This window comes from Miniopterus natalensis, chromosome 2 (genome assembly GCF_054644295.1).
Source record: "Miniopterus natalensis isolate mMinNat1 chromosome 2, mMinNat1.hap1, whole genome shotgun sequence".
Classification (NCBI taxonomy): Eukaryota; Metazoa; Chordata; class Mammalia; order Chiroptera; family Miniopteridae; genus Miniopterus; species Miniopterus natalensis.
This window is the reverse complement of record NC_142082.1, coordinates 98,899,794-98,920,177: the sequence shown is the minus strand read 5'-3', so window position 1 is coordinate 98,920,177 and position 20,384 is coordinate 98,899,794. Positions and strand designations below refer to the sequence as shown.

Sequence of the window (20,384 nt, the reverse complement as noted above, 5' to 3'; positions counted from 1 at the left end):
GACATTTACTGTATTCAAAAATAAATTGAACTAATATGTAAAATTTCACTTAAAATTTAAGTGACGAGGTCTTTATAAAATCCTTTGTAGTTTTTTACTTTGAAATTTGTATAACTTGATTTTGGGTTTAATGGAATTGAGAAACAAATTTAATACAATTTTTAGGCATAACTTAAAATTAGGTCTATCATGATATCATGCATAATTCAGTCTTACAGCATTTTAAAAACTAATAGTGTTATAAGTTCCCTGACACCTTGTCTCTGGTAATTCACATCTCTAATATATTTCCATTAGAAAAAGAGTCCATTGGTAAATCAGATGAATATTTAGTGGGTCCACATCTGCCACTTTTCTTCTAAGTAATGTGTTTGGGATTTGCATTCAGAGCATGGTGGTGACATGGAGCACCAACTTAGAATCTGATTTAATTTGGTTTCTCCAACTCTTGAAATGACCGTCCCATTCTCATTACTGCCACAATCTTCTTTAGGAGTTTGGTCATACACTATTCTGGATTCTCATTTAAAAAGCATATTTACTTAAGCTTCAATTTTAACACAGATTTTTTTTTAACTATTTGTAAGAGATAGAGGAGTGGTAGGAAGAGAAATAAGACATTTCTGTTCGAAGCTTATAGAGCTTATTAAAGTGTCTAATACAATAATTTTGAGACTTTAAAGCAGATAAACTACACTTTCCTCTACAAAACTTTGGATAGAATACTGATATGTTAAATAGTTAAAATTTTATGTTTCTTAATTTAAATTTTCATTGGTAGAAAATGCTTTATTATTTGTATGAAATCCTTGAAGTACCTCCAAAGAACATGTTTGAAAATGTTTATTGAACAGTTGAAATTTTCTAAAGATGTATTTTCTTGTTTACAATTAACATGAACCAATTCTGATTATTTGAATTACACCTAATTTTACTCATATTTTTTTTGGTCTGTCTGAAATAGCTCAATGATGTAATATATCTAAAATGTAATGAGGTTTCAAAATTACAATTACAGATTTTTTTTCCGCCTAAAGCCTACATTATCACAGTTCAGAAGTAATATATACACATTGTTAAATTTGCATTTTCTAACATGAATTGTTATATTACACTAGTTGGGATGAAAGTTAAAAACTTGTACTGCAGGCCGTTAGCACAAGACCATGGCTGCTCTGTGAGGGTCAAAGGTTCAGTGTCTCTCCTGTCTTTGGTAACAGGGCAGGTAACACACAGGGATTGTGCTTCCTTTCTCTCTTTTCTATTTTCTCTTCCTAAGGGTATATCCTTATAGTAGGCGGAGTTGAACCTCAGGTTAAGGAGATGAAAGCAAATGGATTTTAGCTTGCAATCTCCTGGTTCCAGTTCCATTAACCCTCCCCATCCAATTTTCTTATGCTTGACTCAGAACCTGACTTGCTTTCCTCAACTCTGAGCATCGTCTTTTACACTCCAGGCATTGTGGATAGAAAGGAGCCTGAGAACAAAATCTGTTGCTGGTTAGGGGTAAACTTCTGCCCTTACCTGAGAGACTAGAAATGAGACAAGCTAAAATTATGGGTAGGAGAATACTGTGACTTTCAGGAGACACTGGAGTCTAGTGGACCCACAAGGAAAATAAACTAGAAAAGGGGGAGGAGGCATGTGCTCTATTTTACTGACTCCAAGATGCCATCATTTATAAGTTGCACTATTTTTTAAATGTACTACCATTAAGAAAGAAATGCTGCCTATTTAACATTTTCCATGTGTAAACTCATACTACTGAGATTGTGAAGTCTAGGGATCAACAATAGAATGCTATAGTAACTAGCCTCAGAAGATATCTTGAAAAGGTATCATGAGACCAAGAGAGAACTAAATATTAGTACTTAAAAGAGTCAGGCAGGTGCCTACAGCCTGCCTTTCCAGCTATGAGAAAATATATCTAGCTTTACTGTGGATGGTTGATTCAAAGATAGACTCTTCATATTTTAACATACTTGAAATGGGAATACATCTAAAAATTGCTGGCATGGTATAGTTTAATTGGCAGCATTATTTCATAGTGGTACATTTTACAATCTGGCATTTTTAGATTGATGAAATAGGTATGGTAAAAACAAATGGGAGTCAAGTGTTATGGAGAGTTTTGCAGGACTTTATTTGTAGGTACCTAAACTTTGGAGACTTCATTGTTCTCTAATAGAATGATTGAGGACAGATAATTTACAAATTGTCCTTGTCAGTCTGAATAACCTGTATTTTGGACATTGATTCAAGTTAATTTTCAGCTGAAAAATTTTCATAAACTAAGTTTTGACAGCTGTTTAAATATTGGGAGAGAGATATTCAACATTTTCCTTAAATCCTGAGGGCTTTGTTAAATTTAGTTACTTGAAGCTCATCTTTGGGTTCTGTTTTCTGGTTGGCCACGTTTCTGTAATTTTGTATTTTTGAAATTATGCATATCTTGAAGTTTATAGTAAATTAACCAGTATGTTGTATTTTCTCCTCTACTTAGTTACAAATTAAATTTTTTCTAAATGGAAATTTTAATTTGATGTTCCTCTCTACCTCCTGAGATAACTTAGAGAAAAGGCCAAATTGTTAGCATGTTGGGGGGTTTTAATGTTTATTTGAACATCTTGGGCTTGTTACTTTGTTTCACGTATTGCCTATCCTCCCTAACAAAAGCATTTCATTTGGGCACTTGATGCCCAGAAAATTCTAACAAGTCTGGATCTTTCCTTTGAGTCTACAAAGTAGTTACCAAGAGATTTTTATTTTTTTAAAGATTTTTTAAATTGATTTTTAGAGAGAGAGGAAGGAGTAAAGAGAGAGAAACATTGATGTGAGAATGAAACATCAATTGGCTGTCTCCTGCATGCCCCGTACTGGAGATGGAGCCTGCACCCTGGGCATGTGCCCTGACCGGGAATCGAAACCTCAGCCTTTTGGTGCAAGGGACTACGGTACGCCCAGCCAACTGAGCCATATTGGCCAGGGCCCAAGAAATCTTTAAGCCGAAGCAGCACCATGACTTACAGAGCAATTTTTGTTTAGTGGTCTGTGTTGGAGCCTTATTGCATGATGGCTTCTGTCAGTCATCCCATTCTGAGAAGGGTTTAAATGTTACAGATGTCTTAAAGTGAGTTCTCCATTTCTAATTAAGGCATACACTAGAGGTGCTCAAGAAGAATGAGTGTGGTTAGCCTTAAAACACTGTGTGACTTAGTCACTCCAGACTGTCTTTCGTATTACCGGGAACATGGTATTCAATTCATTTGACCTCTCTTGCCTTTCTCTCTGACAGAGTGTCTCCCGTATTCATGTTGCACTTTGTAGAAGGCTTACCACATAACGACTTGCAACACTACTCATTTTATTTTGAAGGCTGTCTTTACCAAGTAACTTCTGTAATTCAGTACCAGGCAAATAATCATTTTATAACATGGATTTTAGACACTGATGGTAAGTGTTAAAACATTTTTTTTTTTTTTAATGATAATGGACATAGAGACTAAACTCTATTGTTTTAAAAAGACAAACTTTGCCTTCACTCTTTTTTCTCTTTCTTCTTGCCCTGACCTTTAATTTTTCTGCCCTTTCCTCTGTCACTATGGTTTAGAACCAGTCCTAACTTTTCCCTTTGCTTATGTCAGCATATTTATATGCATACCTATGCATAAGCATGTTTCTTTTTTAGACAATGAGATCATATACTACTGGTGGTTTACAGTTTGCTATTTTCTACTTAATATCTTTGTTTTTATTTTTCTTACATGAGTAATATATGTTTGGTATAGAAAAATGAATGGTGGTAATTTGATTTTTTTAGGTACATAAGCTTGTACCTGTAAAGAAAGTGCATGGTGCTGAAGGGTTTTAATTGAGAAGTAACAGGCTTTACATACTTTGCAGTTGTTAGTAATAATAAGTAAAAGTAAACACCTATTTCTGAAACTGTTAGACATTACAGACTATGTAGTCTTCTCTCACTGTGAAATAGTTTGCTAAATAGCTACAGTCAAGGTAAAGCCTTTATTTATTTAAATAATTAAGCTTTATTTAAATAATTAAGCTTTTGAATAGAAGGATAAATAGTACAGCACATAGATTTTGCTAATTTCCCCTTTCCACTTGAGTTTGTTTTCCTCATAACGTTCACTTTGTCTTAGACAAGACAACTCAATCCCCTTAAAGTGTTCTATCAGGCCATTGATATCTTTTATTTTTCTATTTTTTGTTGTTTGGACATTGTTTAATCAAAAATATTTGATATTTTCCTTCTGGGGGTGGTTTGAGTGGATGACACTATAATGTGTTATAAAAGTACTTTGCAAACTAAAACTTGCATTATCAATGTAATGGTTACTTTTAAGGTTTACCCTACTTCAGAATTTGGGGGGAGTAGCTCTCAGTAGCAAACAATAACTAAAAAACCACTTAATTTTTTATTGTATTCCAGGAAATGAAAATCTTCTTTAGGTAAAAGAGGTTAGATGGTTTCCAGCCCTGACAGCATATAAAAATCATGGTTAGCTTATTAAAATTAAAAATGTCCTGGTTCTCCTAGGCCAGTGGTCTGTCTCTGGGGACTGGGCCCAAATGTTAATCAGTTGTTTCTAATGTGCACGTGTGGTGGGGAACCATTGACCCAGGAAGCAAAAGATTCTCAAAGTTGTAATGGGTATAGATTACGAAGTAGTGTGTTCAGGTAGTTTCTGAGGGTGTATCCACATAAACTTACTGAATGGTTTTGTTTGGAGTGTATTTGTATGTAGAGGATTGTATCCATCATCCCATTCCCAGTTGACAAATGAGAAAACAGGTTCAGAAATAAAAAATAAACACCTAACTACCTAAGCTCTTTTTTTTTAAACCAAAAAAAAAAAAGAGCAGTAAAATAAGAATTGAAACAAATGTTGCTACTTGAGGTAACAGCTTTATTTATCTTGAGAATTCATATATATGGAGAAAATCTGTTTTCTGATGTTGTTGGATAAACTAGGTGTTACTGTATTCTAAGTCCCAAAAGTTAAATATTCTTCTGTCTTGATTTTTGTGTTTTAAAAAAGAGTAAGAACTCTTTCAAATTTCTGGATGTTAGTCCATAACTTTCATTATCCAAATAAGGACTTTAAGACTTGGTGTAGAAAAGTGGTGACTTGAGAGTACGGTCCTGTTTGTTACCCTCAGTGGTAGTCAGTAAGGCAGCAGTTTATGGTGCCTTTGAACGTCTGACCTGATCTACTTCCTCCCTCATCCCCAGGAGGTTGGCTGGAATGTGATGACCTAAAAGGCCCATGTTCTGAAAGGCGTGAGAAATTTGAAGTTCCTGCTTCAGAAATACATATTATTATTTGGGAAAGAAAAACGGCGCAAATGACAGATAAAGCATCTGCCTGTGTTCCACTTCCAAAGCCTAATGATCGGCATGCTTTCAGTGATGAGAAACAAGTACCTCCAGCATTGTGTTTTGTGGGTGATGCCTCAGCTGAAATACCCTCAGGAACATGCCCCTCAAATGCATCAGTTGCTCCTGATACTCTTTCCCAGGATGAAGCTCATCAACCTCATTTACTTTCAGTTGCGAAAGATTTGGTTGAAAATGATATTATACCTTTGACACTTGAAAAAATACAGGTTAACTCTGAAGGTTTCCTATTAGAAAATATACCTGTGGCAGAAAGTGGAGTGGTTGTCAAAACAAATACTTTGCAACCACAAGAGTTGCTAATGGCTTCTTTAGTATCAGCTCCATGTAAGGAAAAGTTTACCCAAGACCAATGCGGGGATTTAAGCTTTCCGTCGCAGATTGTAAATACAAGTATGCAGTCAGCACAGCCGAATTCAGAAAATACTATAATTACTAAACCTGTGACTAATATTCATGCTACTGGTCCTATACAGGGAGTAAAGTCAGCAGAAGTTGAGGGTACAGTTGTCCTAGAGAAGGATGTTCCGTTAAAACATTCTCTTTCACCGAAAAATGAGAAATTAAAAGCAGAACGACACCCTACACCTCAGGTGTCTAATTTGAAGAGAAAATTTTCTCAAGCCAAAGCAGCTGAGTCATCACAGAATCCATCTCTGAGAGAAAATCTGAAGAAACCATTTGTGGGAAGTTGGGTTAAAGGCTTATTAAGCAAGGGTGCTTCTTTTATGCCACCTTGTGTTTCAGCTCATAATAGAAACGCTATAACTGATCTGCAGCCTTCGGTTAAGGGGGCAAGTAATTTTGGTGGCTTTAAAACTAAAGGTATGAACCAGAAGGCTCAGCGGGCGTCCAAGAAAACTCGTAGGTGTGCGAGTAAGCCTCCTCCAGCCAGTAACCCTCCACCAAGTCTTCCATCTTCAGGCAGTGTGGCTTCTCCACAAGCTAATGTTAATGCTGACCTGGAAGTTTTGAAGAAACATGAAAATGGCTCATATGGAACCCACCTCAACCACAGATCTTGTGGAAATGAAAATGGTGTTTCTTCAGCAAACCATGAAGACTCCACTGAGGGTCAGATTCATAAACTTCGTCTAAAACTTCTTAAAAAACTTAAGGCAAAAAAGAAGAAATTAGCTGCTCTTATGTCTTCCCCCCCAAATGGAAAACTTTCAAGTGAAAATTTAGAACACGTGTCCCATTGTGGGTCTCCAAGTGATGATCAGTCAATAGAAGGCTTGTTGAAAGAACTGCAATGTCAAATTGATATTGTTGATAATAAATCTGGAGGAGCCACCGTTCCCAGTGTTTCTCCATACAGTGGTCAAACTCATGAAGAAATTTTAGCAGAATTATTGTCTCCTACAACTGTTGTTTCAACAGAGCTCTCAGAAAATGGGGAGGCCGACGTTAGGTATTTAGAAATGGGAGATAACCATATCCCAGCACCAGTACTTAGTGAATTAAATGGTATTCCCCATAACACACACCTGAGACAGGACCATAATTATTGCAGCCCCACCAAAAAAAATCAGTGCCAGGTTCAGCCAGACCCACTAACAAATAATGCCTGTGTTAGAACGTTGAACTTGGAAAGTTCCCTGAAGACTGATGTTTTTGATGAGTTTTTTTCCACTTCAGCATTAAATTCTTTAGCAAACGACACATTAGACTTACCTTTTTTTGATGAATATCTGTTTGAGAGCTGTTGAATGCTTATTAACTCTTTAGTTTAATATTTATTATTGTCTTGGAAAAACTTATGTTCTTGGGTAGTGTTTATACACTGGCCTTCTCATGAACAAAATGTAAGCTGCTGAAGGTTCTACCTTTGGTTCTGCCCATAAAGCATGTAATTTGTTATACAAATTAAAATGACCAGGAATCTGTTCTCCTTGTTGGCTTCATTTTGTATTTATTGGACAATGAGGATTTCAAAACGTTAAAAATGAAAAGCGGTATCTAGTTTCTGGCAATTTGTACAGTTTGGGTACATTACATTTCCACATTTTAAATTTTGGTTACATTGGCTCGGGAAAAACACTAGTTTATACAAACTTAAATCACTGTATATTCATATGACTGCATGACTGTTTTGCTCTTGGTTCTGTGGTCTTATATAAGAGCCTGAGCCTCTTTCTTACACCATTAGAGTGTGAACTTCCCCCCATACAGCTGATCTTTTTTCTCTCCTTACAAAGGGTGGCAGGAAACCTGTTACTTAGATATTTAAGTAATGGTGGTGATCAATAAGTGATCTATAACAGGAAAAAGTAATCTATTTTTGCATTGATGGGAAAAGAGTTACATTATCATAAATATCTTTCTCCCCGAGAGATTTATTTCTGTAACCAAAGTAGGGCACTGTCCAACAGTTCTGTTTTGGGAGAAAGTAACCAGTGCTTACAAAGCTTGCTATGCGCTGGCTTCTGTTATTTATGAAACATTAATACATTTAAACCTTGACATTCCTATCAGCAAGATACCTTTATCACATTTAGCACTTAAGGAAACAGCACAGAAAGTTGTAGAGCTAGGACTGTGAAGCATGGTTACTACAGCAGTTGAAAGTACTTAACTTGCCAATATAGGTTCCCCCTTTCGAGTTTCATTTAAAGTCTTGGGTGCCCAGCAGCACCCCTGCTGTAGTGACTTGATAGTAGCAGTAGTTACTAAGGCTTAAGGGTGGCAGTCTTGGGGTAGAAGATTTTTCCAGGGACTCAGTACTTTATAATTGATTTGTCAAGTTTACTCCCAAACCTCCCTCTCTTTTTTTTTCTGTAATTGCCAGATTTGTTCCTCTGGCTGAGAGATGCAGAGGTGACTTGAGTTTTACATTTTGATAGTTATTTCATCAAGAGTTTGGGTGCCCCCATTGCCCTTAAAAGCAGGTTGCAAATTATTTGATTCTCTTTTTAAGAAATTATAATTCTGTTATACAAGTTCATTAAAATGTACATGTAAGCAAAAAGAAAACTCACACAACACAGAAATAAGCACGGTTAAGTTTTTGATGTATGTGTGTATACACATGCACACACACACACACAATTTGGGGTTTTTATCCTACATATCTGAGCTGATACTGAATATACTTCGTAACTTACGTTACTTTACAATATGGGATGAACATATTTTCATGCATTTGTGTGAAACTTCCCAATTGAAAAATAGACCTAGAGAATGGGTTAAAAAAAAATCCAGTAAGATGCTGGTTAACAAGAAAACTGTCTAAAAATTCTGCCAGATGATTACAGGTAAAATAAAGGTACAAGATACATCAGAAAGTGCTAACAGAAAGAAAGCAAGGGCCATATTTTACTATCAGATTAAAAAAAAGAATTCAGGGCTTAAAGCACACGGGGATAAGGTCGCCTGTGTGAATGTCTTTGCTTCCAGTGCATCATCACAAACTTGTTTCTTACTCTTATTTCTTCTTTAAGCCTTTCCAACTCATCTCAGCATTTCTTCAGGGTCCAAATGCCTAACCGGAGCTCTTTAAATCCCTGGACAGGTTAGTCGCCCGCTTCTAGGGTTTCCTGCTTCCTGGCTTACACCTTCAGAAGGTTGAGGATTTCCTTCTGCCTCCTGTGGTGCACCTGAAGGGTGGTCTTTCTCAGTCTTTGGCATGTTTTGTGGTTTTTCTTTCTTCATAAGACTTTTGCATGTTGAGTATTTTTCTATTATTTCCTCTTCTAATAAATTAATCCTGCAGGGATTTGGGGGGTTTTTTCCTCCTTCCCTCACTGGATTTGTGTTGTGACCAAAAGTCCTGAAAGGATCCAGGGCACTTTTCTTCTCCAGCAATCAGAAGCTGCTACAGGGAGCAGGTCCCGGACTATAAGGACTTCTGCACACATCAACTCCTGGTCATGTGAAGCTCTTTTTTTTAAAGTACAAAAGTAATGCATGCTTATTGTAAGGAAAAAATAGGAAAATACAGAAACACTCAGAAGACTTTGTTTGGATCATCCATTTTCATACTGGGTGGTAACTACAAACATTTTCATATTTTTATGCATATGGACTAAGAAAAGTGGGATTCTGTTGTGCTTCTTTGTTTGATCTGTTTTTACTTAATGTTTAGTGAACCTTTTTTCCATCTTACAGTTTTTGACAACTTTTGGATAGCTATGTAATACTACGTTGTGTGGATTACTGTTCATTGTCTCATCAGTCTTTAGATGTTGAGGTGATTTGTAATTTTTTTTGTTGTTAATTGCACTACAGGGATTATTCTTGTTGATAAATTTGTGCACAGATCCAGGCCTTATTTCCTGGGAGTGGAATTGTTGGGTAAATGGATATGTACTTTTAAAAGGTCTTAATAATTGCACAATTGACTTTAAAACTTTTTCAAAAACTTAAACTAGTAAAGGTTTTTACATTTGGTTCTGCTTGAGAGCTGTCAAATGCTTGTTAACTCTTCTTAGTTTAATATTTATTTTTGTCTTAGAAAAACTTACTATGTTTTAGGTAGTGTTTATAATACACTGGCCTTGTCAAGAACAAAATGTTCTTGAACTCTCACTAACGTTTCCCCCATTGATGGGGGAAACCCCTTAGCTGTTTTTGTTTACATTTCCATGATTACTAGTGAGATTGGATATTTTCTATAACTTTATTGGCCAGTTGAGTTTCTCTGAGGAATTGCTTATCCATCCTTTACTTGTTATTGTTCATTCAAGGATTTCTAGATTTTTGCTAAGTGCCAATGCACTGTTGTAAACATTTCCCAGAGATAAGGCAGTGAAAAAAGTAAATTAAAAAAAGAAGTGTTTGCCCTTTAGGAGTTTTACCTTCTAAACAAGGAGGTGTTTTTATAATGTTAGGTGGTAATAGGAGATACGTACGGTCAGTTTTTGTTATTTGTGGTAGTGCTGTTAAATTCACCGTGAATGCTGAATTCACAAATACTGAACCATTGCTCCTAGGGGAAAAGAAAGTTAGGTTTCATCACAACATTTTTGTCAACCGGTCAACAAATGATCTTGTTATTTGTGTGTTTCTGTTTAAAGACAACTTATGGAATACAATGAGTGGTTCTTCCTTTATCTATATTCTAAGACCCCAACCTACAGATAGTACCAACCCCTATATAGACTGTTTTTTCCTATAGATACATACCTGTGGTCAAGTTCACGACTTCTCTGGCATTTCTGAATTGCAGCATCAGCGCTCTTGCACTTTGGGGCCATTATTAAGTAGAAGTTTCCTTGAACACAAACTCAGATACCAAAACAGTTGGTCTGATACTGAGAATAGCTAGTAAGTGACTGATGGGTGGGAACGTCTACAGCATGGAGACGCTAGATAGAGGGGGGATTTATATCCTGAGCAGGATGGAGCAGGACCATGCAAGATTTCATCAAGATATCAGAACAGCGCGCAATTTAAAACTTACAAACTTTTTTTCTGGAATTTTCTATTTAATATTTTTGGACTACAGGTAACAACTAACTGCAGAAAGTAAAACCACAGATAAGGTGCGGGGTGTGTGTGTGTGTGTGTGTGTGTGTGTGTGTGTGTGGATGAGATTATCATGAACATTGACACAAAGCCAACAGCACTATAACGTGTGAACAAAGCTTGTCTAACACGTTTTTTCTGTTTTCTCTGTCAGGCACATCACACCTTGCATTTAGGATCACTACACAGCACTTTAGCACTACACTTGGGAGCCATTTTAAACAGTGAAATCACCAACAAAACACAAAAAAGTGAAAAATGTGACAAAATATACTGTAAAAAGGAAAGTGTAAGAATTGAAACAAAGACAGTGTTGACTTGTTAGACCTCAGCTGGGAACATAAGTGTTGAGTGACTCAAATTTTTCACTGTTCTGTGCATGCCCATAAATGACTACAAAAGCACTGCAAGTATTGATTTTTAGGGTTACAATACATTTTAGAAAGTAGGCAAATTCACATATATAGAATCTGAATAATGAGGATTGACTATATGATGTCACATGGCCTAAATGCTATGGAGGAGAAAAGTGGATGGTGAACGGGATTACTGTTTTAGACTGAGTGGACTTGGAAGTATTCTTGGAGGTGGGGAGTTTGAACAGGGACTTCAGTTAAGTTAGGGAGTTAGCTGCCTGTGGATGAGAGAAGAACAAATGTCCTGAGGAGTGAGGGTACTTAGGCTGACTAAGGACAGGGAAGAGGTCAGTGTAGCTGAGGAGAGTGAACAAGGGAAGAAGATGATGGAAGCCAGATCTTATATGGCCCTGTGGGCCTAGTGAGGCCCTATCTGCACAGGAGGATAATGGGAAGCCACTGGTGGTTTCAGGCAAGGGAGTAACATGATCTAGTCAGAGCTTTAAAAGGATCACTGAAGATGGGAATGAGATTACACTTGGTCAGAGTAGAAGTGCTGGTCTGTTCCAGTCGCCTTAGAGTTCAGGGTGTTGATAGCTGTGGAGATATGAAAAAGTAGTTGGATTACTTTTCATTTGCATTTCAAAAAGCCAACAGGGTGTGTTAGGTTGGATTTGGGGTAGAAAGTGCAAAGATCAGTCTCAGGTATTGTTGCCTGACCGGATGGGTTGTAATGTTTCCTGAGATGGGACAGACTTGGGAAGGAAAAAATTTAAAGGAAAGAATTCTGAGTATGTTAAGTGTAAGATTCCTATTAGACTTCCAAATGGAGATAATTTCATAGAAAGATAGAACTGCAACACTGAGGCCCAGGAGAGAGGCGAGATACTCTTTTAGGAATTAGGAATGCATGGATCATATTTAATGCCATGATATAGGATGGGGTCATTTAGAGGGTTAAGACAGCTCTGGGGAACAAAAGGGACAGTAGGATGAAAACCAGGTGAGTGAGATGTCCTGAAAATAAGGGAAGAAAGTTTTTTATTTTTTAAGGACGGACTGTCAGATGCTGATCTCTCAGATGCTGCTGAGAGATAGAGTGATACGAAGACTGGGAAGTGACCATTGGCTTTGGTAACAGGGAAGTCTTTGATGACTTAGCAAGGACAGTTCAGTGGAACTGTGAGGGCAAGTGAGTGGGTTTAGGAGCATAGGGATAGTGAGAAAGTGCAGATAAAGACTCATTCTTTCAAAACATTTATCTGGTACCTGGTGAGGGCATGGAAGGTCAAGGTTTTTGTTAATGTTTTTAACAAACAATATGTTTATGTGTCAAACTGAATGTTCCTTGGAGAGACAAAGGGATGTTGTAGATGTGAGAAGGGACAGTGTCGGGAGGAAATTTCTCCAGGGATGGGATCCAGTATATAAGGGGAGGAGGGTGTGACCTTAAGAGCTAGAAGAGTTTACCCATTTTAATACTAGGTACAGATACTAGGAGATTTGTTGATTAGAGAATGAGAAAGGTCTAGTGATTATTTTCTCAGGGATATAGCAGAATTACCAGCTGAGGATGTGAGGGGAGCTGGAACTAAAGATTGGGGAAGAGAGGTTTGGATTATTAGTTTCGAGAGCTAACTGAATAGGGACATGCAGTAGGCTGGCTAAGTGTCCTGAGAGCCCACCAGAGGTTTACGGTCATAAGTTTAGAGAAGACCAGCTAAGATAGTTTACTTTTCTCCAATCATGTTTGCTACTAAGGTATAGGACAGGGAAAAAGTGGGAAGTTGGATTCAGCCAAAGTTAGAGGTATTGTCAGGTGAATGGGACCGAAAGAGAAAAGGAATTAAGGTTTTATGCAAGGAAAATATAGTAGTGGATACAGAGGAAAGTAAGGAATGGGGCAGGTGACAGTCATTTAAAAAGTGGTGGCAGATCTCAGATTAGAGGTGAGTTCAAAGACTGCTGGAGTGAGACTTAGTGGACAAAGTAAGCTGGTTTGAAAGAGGTGTGCTTGAAATTGGGCTTTTGGGGGCAGTGAGGTTATTGGTGTTAACCAGGTCTGAGGTATTACAAGGAAAATGCCTGGCCAAGGCTCGGGGAGAAGTCCATGAAAAGTGAGGAGAAAAAAGAACCAAGGGACCAGGATAGTATATGGATAGACTTTATGGACGTCAAAGTCGTCTAAATGGCAGAAGGAGTCCTGGTGGAAAGAAATACACAGTAATCCGGGAGCTAAAATCCTCAAGGAAAGGCAGAATACCATGAAAATGACAGATGACAGCAAAAGGTGCAGTAAGGGTGGGCCCTTCAGTCTACTGGTTTGTGCTTCAAAGGCACTGGAGTGTTATAAGGAAGATGGGGGAGGAGGAAGGGCTGGTTGAAATAGCAACAGGGACCAGGAAGACGGGTCTGCATAGGAAGCTGTTTCTTCAGGGCATATTCAGATTTCATGTAGCTCAAGGGCAGGGAAGACAAAGTTTTCACTGAAGTGGAGGACACGGGAGGTCCTGTCATTCCAGAGGGCACTGTGGAGAACAAGGTGTGTTGGATAGGAATGTGAGAGATTAGATCTAGAGTTTAATGTCCCAGGAGGCTGAGTTCATAGGGTGATAGAGATAAACAAGAATGCAGATTAGGATGGGATTTGGGGAAGAGGAGATTGAGAGGTTCACCATTTCTAATTATAGCATTCCACTTGGGATGGTGTCTGAACAGGGAGCATGAGGAGCTCTGGGCCATCCTTCAGACCTGCAGTGGTTGAACTGCAGTCTTACTAATTTATATCTGCTCTTTAAGTATAAAGGTATTAAACTTTGTCACATGGCAGTTTTGGATTCCAGGTGACCATCATTTTTATGATTTGACTGAAGTTTTACATTATTTTGTCTTTTTCCTTTTGGTATTATTATGTTTTAGCAAGGTCATTTCTACCCCCAAAATATATAAATATTCACAAATATCATCTAATGAAACTAGGTTTCTTTTCTTTCCCTTCTCTCTCTTTTTGTCCTAAGTCTTTAATTCTTTTGGAATATATTCTGATATGTTGCATTGAGGTCTGTTTTCCCCCCATTAGCAACTTGGAATACCATTTATTGAATCACCTCCCTGTTCTTTAACCATTCAAAATATATCATTCACGTATTTTTCATGTTAAATTTATTAATAAATATTCAATTCTTGTTGCAGGTTGAGGTTTTGTGGGAAAAAATTTAGTGACCAATTGTAGAATACCAGTTAAATACCAATTTTCCAGAAGAAAAAAAAAGGCTAGGAGGAAAGTCTATTAAATTTTAGCTTATTTTTCTTCCAGTTAACATTATCATATTAATGCCCGCTCCAAGCCAGAGAAAGTGTTTGAAAAGAGGAAGATGCGATTTATTCAAGTTTTGTTGTTTTTTTCCTCCCCACTGTTGTTGAGATATAACTGATATGTATCCTGTGTAGTTTAAGGTATCCAGAATAATTGTTTGATTTACATACAGTGTGAAATGATTACTGTATTACGTTTAGTTAATTTAAAGTTTTGCTGGGTACTGCGAATAGAAATAACACAAATGGACCGCCTTCTCCAAACTTAGAGTCTGGGGGCCAAAAGTGGAGTTAATCAGCTGGATTAGAGAAAGCATCCCAAAGAAGTGACATTCAACTAATGACTTCATACTGAGCAGTGTCCACAGCCAACTCCCGTGGGCACCCTGCCACAGGCTGTGAAAGAGGCTGCTTCGTGAGCTTATCTGTGACAGCCTTGCTCGCCCTTTTCCCCTTTTCACCACCAGGAGCTCCACACCCCTGTGCCCCACTGGTGTCCTCTCAAGAAGCCACAGAATAGGCAAGTGAGGCTGGAAGGCACACCAGAATGCTTCTCAGTAAAGCAGATCCATGAAAAAGGTGCTTATTCTACAAAATAGCAAGAGAGCTATAGACAGCAAATCTGATCCTGGAGAAGTTTAAAACATTCAGGAAAGTAAATAAAATCACAGAAGCAAGAGGTCATCAGGAGAAAAAGAACACCTGTGAAATACTTCAAATGTCTCAACGAAAATGCATTTTGTTTCGTTACTGCAGGCACTTAATAGCTTGGGAAAGCACCCTTCTTGCTAGCCTTTTCTTTATTACAACCTTCCCACTGGGCTTGGAGGCAGAGGCTACCTAAGTGTGCTAGGAGGTTCAAGTGTCTCCACAACCCGCCTGATAGTTGATGCTCCCCAACCCTAAGGTACCATAGAACAGGCCTTTTCAGCAGGATGGCAAAATGTTCGCTGTTGCAAACTGAGGTCCCACTGGCCATGGGTCTCGTAGTTACTGTAAAGAATCCATGTGCTTAGTAATTAATGGAGAAATTCTATATTTAAAACTTTCATTCTAGCCTGGCCAGGAGTGCCTCAGCGGTTGAGCATCAATCTAGGACCTATGCAATCGCAGTTCGATTCCCGATCAGGGCATATGCCCGGGTTGCAGGCTCCATCCCCAGTTGGGGGCGTGCAGGAGTCAGCCAATCAATGACCCTCTCATCACTGATGTTTCTTTCTCTCTCCCTCCCTCTCCCTTCCTCTCTCTGAAATCAATAAAGATATGTTTTAAAAAGAACCAAAAAACTTTCATTCTATATTGTCTCATCCATTGTAGGTTTTCACCTATGTAGTACTTATTATAGTGAATTCCAATGATCAAACTAGCCTATACTCTAGTATAAGTGAATATATGTGCCCTTAAGTATAAATAAACCATCACTCATACATACATGTGATAATCTCTGATAATCTACTTCTCCTTTTATTACTGAAGTAGTTGAACTCCTTATTTTAAAGTGCGTATCTGAAGCCCTGGTCAGGTAGCTTAGTTGGTAGAGCATCACCCCAATAAGCCAAGGCTATGGATTCAATCCCTGGTCAGGGCACATACAAGAATCCACTAATGAATGCATAAATAAATGGAACAACAAGTCAATGTTTTTCTCTCTCTCTCTAAAAAAAAAAAACAAAAAGGGAAAAAAAGGTCTGAATTTAATTTACCTGTTTGGGAAAAACTAGTTTGAGTCATCTTTGTGAGACAATAGTTTTTGATGTGGTGTTTTTGCTAAAAAAAAAAAAAAAAAAAAAAAAAAAAAACAATAAAAAGTGACTCGGTTTCTATGAGTAGCTAACTAAAACATGACAGTTTGCTGGATGTCATTACATAGCTCGAAAGGAAAGAAATACATACTGGTTTCTACCGATGGTATAGATCCCTATGATAGTGACCCTGAAAGGATGGCTATATTAAAGCCCTTTGCATCCAGTCATTCCAGGTTGTGACAAGCATTGTGTTAAAAACTCAAGAAGATATTTTTGTCTCAAGTTCTTAATTATTAGTTTTATGTATCTACTTAATTGCTCAGCAAAAAAAAAATAAAATAAAAAAATGGGAAAAAGAAACTGGTTTTTCTTTGTGACTTGTCAATAATATTAGACATTTCTAGTTCTTTGTGTTACCTTAAAATCTTCAGTTTAGTCATTTTCCACACCTAAACACTTTGGATTTGACACACTTTATGACCTTTATACAAATTGAATAAATGAAATACAAAGCTGGGCCTTCAGAATCTGGGGGCTAAGAACATTTCTCCAGACGGTCTGTGACTCCCTTGGACATTGTAAATAAAGTATTATCTGTGAATATGTACATTCTGGAGAAGGGGTCCTTGGCTTCCCATTCAGGTTTTCACAGGGTTCCATGGACCTCCTAAGTTGTCTCTTAGGAAGTTTATCTTAAATAAATGTTTACTTTAAAATGCAGTTAAACATTTTAACAAATGAAGGTTGTTTCTTGGACTAGAAACTTTTTAAAAAATGAAGGTTTTTTTTTTCTCTTTTTTTAAAAAACAAGGTTCTAGATGAATTCCATGGTGTAGAATCAGCCACAAGTAGGATAGTCTTTCAAAGTTTCTTCAAGACCCCTCCAAATTTCCAATATCAAGCAATGTTATCACCAGTTTCTGAGTTACCAAGGCTCTAAATGTAGGTATCACCCTCACAGTCCTTCCTGTTTTAGTCCCTAGGTCCTGTCCAATTCCCTTGAATTATAGCCATGCCTTCTTTTCTGTATCCACCATAGCCCAGAGCCTCATTGCTCCTTTCAAATATAATAGCCTCTTAACTTCTTTTTAACAGGATCAGGAAACACTTTGTGTGCTAAACTCAAGAATTTGAACCATATATGAAGGAAATCCTTTGGAACATAAAATGATCATTAATAACAGAAAATGGTCTATTCTCTCAAGGGACTTAGAATCTAGTGTACATATACTCACCTTCAAAGTTAAAGAACATGCTTTCCAAGTCCTCATAGCTTCTCTAGTGACAATATTATGCCTTCTTCATCTTGGAATGTTAGACTCAATGGAAATAGTGTGTGGGTGATTGTATGGCCTAATTTCCCCCCATTTTCTTGTTTCTACTGTAAGTGATCCTTAAGTGTCAGTGGAAAATTTAGAATTTTGAGGAGCATCAGAAAGACCCCTACTGGAGGTCTTTCTGGGGGGGTCGTTTTGGGGGCTACCTGTTACTCTGCCAGGAATTCCACCCTAAGTGCCAATGGTATCCCCTCTTTTGGGGCTCCTAACTAGGCAACAGTGGATAATTATCAGCCAGCCTTTGCCAAGGCTTTCCCTAAGAGACAGCCTAGTGAAACAGTTCTTCCTTCTTCTAGGTCTCTAAATTCTATCCGTGAATAGTCCATTTCAGAGACACAGCACCTACCACGTGACCTCAGTCTCAGCAGAAATGAGTTCTATTATCACGTTATCATAGTATCATGTGGTTTTCCATCTGCACAGCAAAAGTCTTATGTGATCATATGCTTGAAAAATATGAGTCTTCTGAGAGACCAGAGTTGAAATTAAGCCATGCAGACCTTTCAGCGGGAACCTATGCTATTTTTGCCTGAGTGTAGTATCCTGTAGAATTGTCACAGTCGGCAGTAAACATTGACGCCTTTGCCTGGGAGCAAGTCCGCCGCACACCAGCTGCAGCAGGGCTTCATTGAGCAGACAGTGTCTTAGGGTGCCTGCGCCCCCGCTTGCTTCTCGGTACTTCTGCAGGGCTCTCCAAGTCCTTTTGGCAGATGAGGCGACAGCGAGTACCTCCACTTGCTTTTAGTGGTGTCAGGTTTTCTGAGAAAAACCACGGGCATTGAAGTCACTCACCTGTGCAAGGGCAAAGTGTCTTGCTTCCTTTACGGAGACCGCTGTTGGTTGACAGCCTTGGGCAGCCCTCCCGAGCCTGCGTGCAAATTCCCCCTGGGCGCACTGTAGGAATAGAAGTACCGCGGCTCCGGCCGCCGCCGGATGCCCTTCCTCCGAGACGCCCGGCAGCATCGCACTCCCATTCGAGGAGTCGATCAAAAATCTCCCGCTGGCCCGCTTAAAATGCTGTCACGTAGAGGCGGTCTCAGGAAAATTTACGCTTCGTCCCTGGGTGGGCTCGAACCACCAACCTTTCGGTTAACAGCCGAACGCGCTAACCGATTGCGCCACAGAGACCAGCCTGCCCGGGCTGTGCTGCAGTGCGTACAGATTCCCGCGGCCACACCTCTGACCGCCGTGGGCGTCGCCCAGCCGGCTTGCGGAAGCGCGGGCGGAGAGGCGGGCGGGAGGGAGGCACGGGGCTGCGGGCAGGCGCTCGGAAGCCGGGGTGTCCGGGACCTGGGGGACAGGAGGGGCCCACTGTGCCCGCCTCTACGAGGGGGGCCGCCTCCGGCTGCAGGCTTCCTTCTGGGTGGCCGCCCACTAGGGCTCAGTCGGACGCCTTCTCTTTTTTGCTCGGCAAGGGGGGTGAGCGCCACACCGTGACTCCATTCGGGTCGACCTGCGACGGACACACCCCACCCCAGGTCCTTTCCCATGCCCCATCCTCCTAGTTACTTTTCTCACCATTTTAACCCACATTATTTTCAAAGACCGCATTCCAGGGTATTAAGTACATTCACATTGCGGTGCAGCCATCACCACCACCCATCTCCAGAACTTTTTCATCTTTCTAAACTGAAACTCTGTCGCCATTAAACAACAGCTTCCCATTTCCCTCCCCCAGGGCTGGTGCCCAGCATTCTACTTTCTGTGTCTATGAACTGGGCCATCCTATGTACTTCATGTAAGTGGAGTCATACCAAGTTTTTGTCCTTTTGTGACTATCTGGCATTCACTGAGCATAATGTCCTCAAAGTTCATCCATGTTGTAGCATGTGTCAGAATTTCGTTCCTTTTTAAGGTGAATCATATCCCATTATATGGATGGACCACATTTTCTTTACCCATTAATCTATCTGTCCTTGGACACTTGGGATGCTTCTGCCTTTTGGTTATTGTGAATAATGCTGCAGTGAACGTGGGCGTGCAAATGTCTTTTTAAGGCCTTGCTCGTGACTCTTTTGGGTATGTACTCAGAAGTACAAATGATGAAACATATGGTGATTCTAGTTTTAATTTTTTGAGGAACCATCATATCATTTTCCACAGCAGCTACACCATTTCACATTCCCACCAACAGGGCACAAGGCTTTTCTTTCCTTTTCTTCACATCCTGGCTAACACTTTTCCCTCCCTTCTCCTCCCCTCCCCTTCCCTGTTCTTTCTTTCCCTTCTTTTTTTCTCTTTCTTTTAAAAATAATTTCCATTCTAATGGGTGTGAAGTGTTACTTTATTGTACTACTTTTGATTTGCATTTCCCTAAGGATTAGTGATGTTGAATATCTTTGCTTAACATTTTTTGCATCTGCATTCTAAGGGTTCTAAGACTCTTCCTCTACTTTGCCTCCTCCTAGCCAGAGCCAGCTCTGCTTCAGTGAGGAGAAAGTTGGGAGTGATGGAGGCAGCTTCTGATAAAGGGTGGAGGGAAAGGGCTAAGGGGGCCTGCAGAATTGAGCATGTGCCATGCAAGAGAGATGGAGGAATCTTCTGAGGAGGACCATCTAGAGATCCTGTTGTCATGAAAGGTACTTGCTCGTCTGTGCTGGGCAACAGTTGGAGTTGGTTCTGTTTATCCCAGCTCTGTAGGGATATTTGTGTAAGTGTACCTGTGAGTGGCCCCTGTGGGAAGAAGGAATGATGACTTTCACCTTGGAAATATTGGAACAGATAATGTTTTCCAAACTGCATT

At 39.2% G+C, this 20,384-nt stretch overlaps 1 protein-coding gene and 1 non-coding gene across 7 annotated transcripts in view; one reads left to right on the top strand and one right to left on the bottom strand.

Moving 5' to 3' along the window:
- USPL1 (ubiquitin specific peptidase like 1) overlaps positions 1-7,308 on the top strand; it is a 31,554-nt gene extending 24,246 nt beyond the window's left edge. For all 6 annotated transcript variants that reach the window (XM_016213574.2, XM_016213575.2, XM_016213572.2 and 3 more), the window contains 2 exons: positions 3,296-3,453; positions 5,255-7,308. In XM_016213574.2, coding sequence (XP_016069060.2) covers positions 3,296-3,453; positions 5,255-7,131 — 2,035 coding nt within the window. In that variant the 3' untranslated portion in view covers positions 7,132-7,308. The remainder of the gene's footprint in view (positions 1-3,295; positions 3,454-5,254) is intronic.
- An 11,387-nt stretch (positions 7,309-18,695) lies between these two features.
- On the bottom strand, positions 18,696-18,769 carry TRNAN-GUU (transfer RNA asparagine (anticodon GUU)). The gene has a single exon. It is a non-coding gene; the product is annotated as a tRNA-Asn (tRNA).
- Between the last annotated feature and the right edge of the window lie 1,615 nt (positions 18,770-20,384).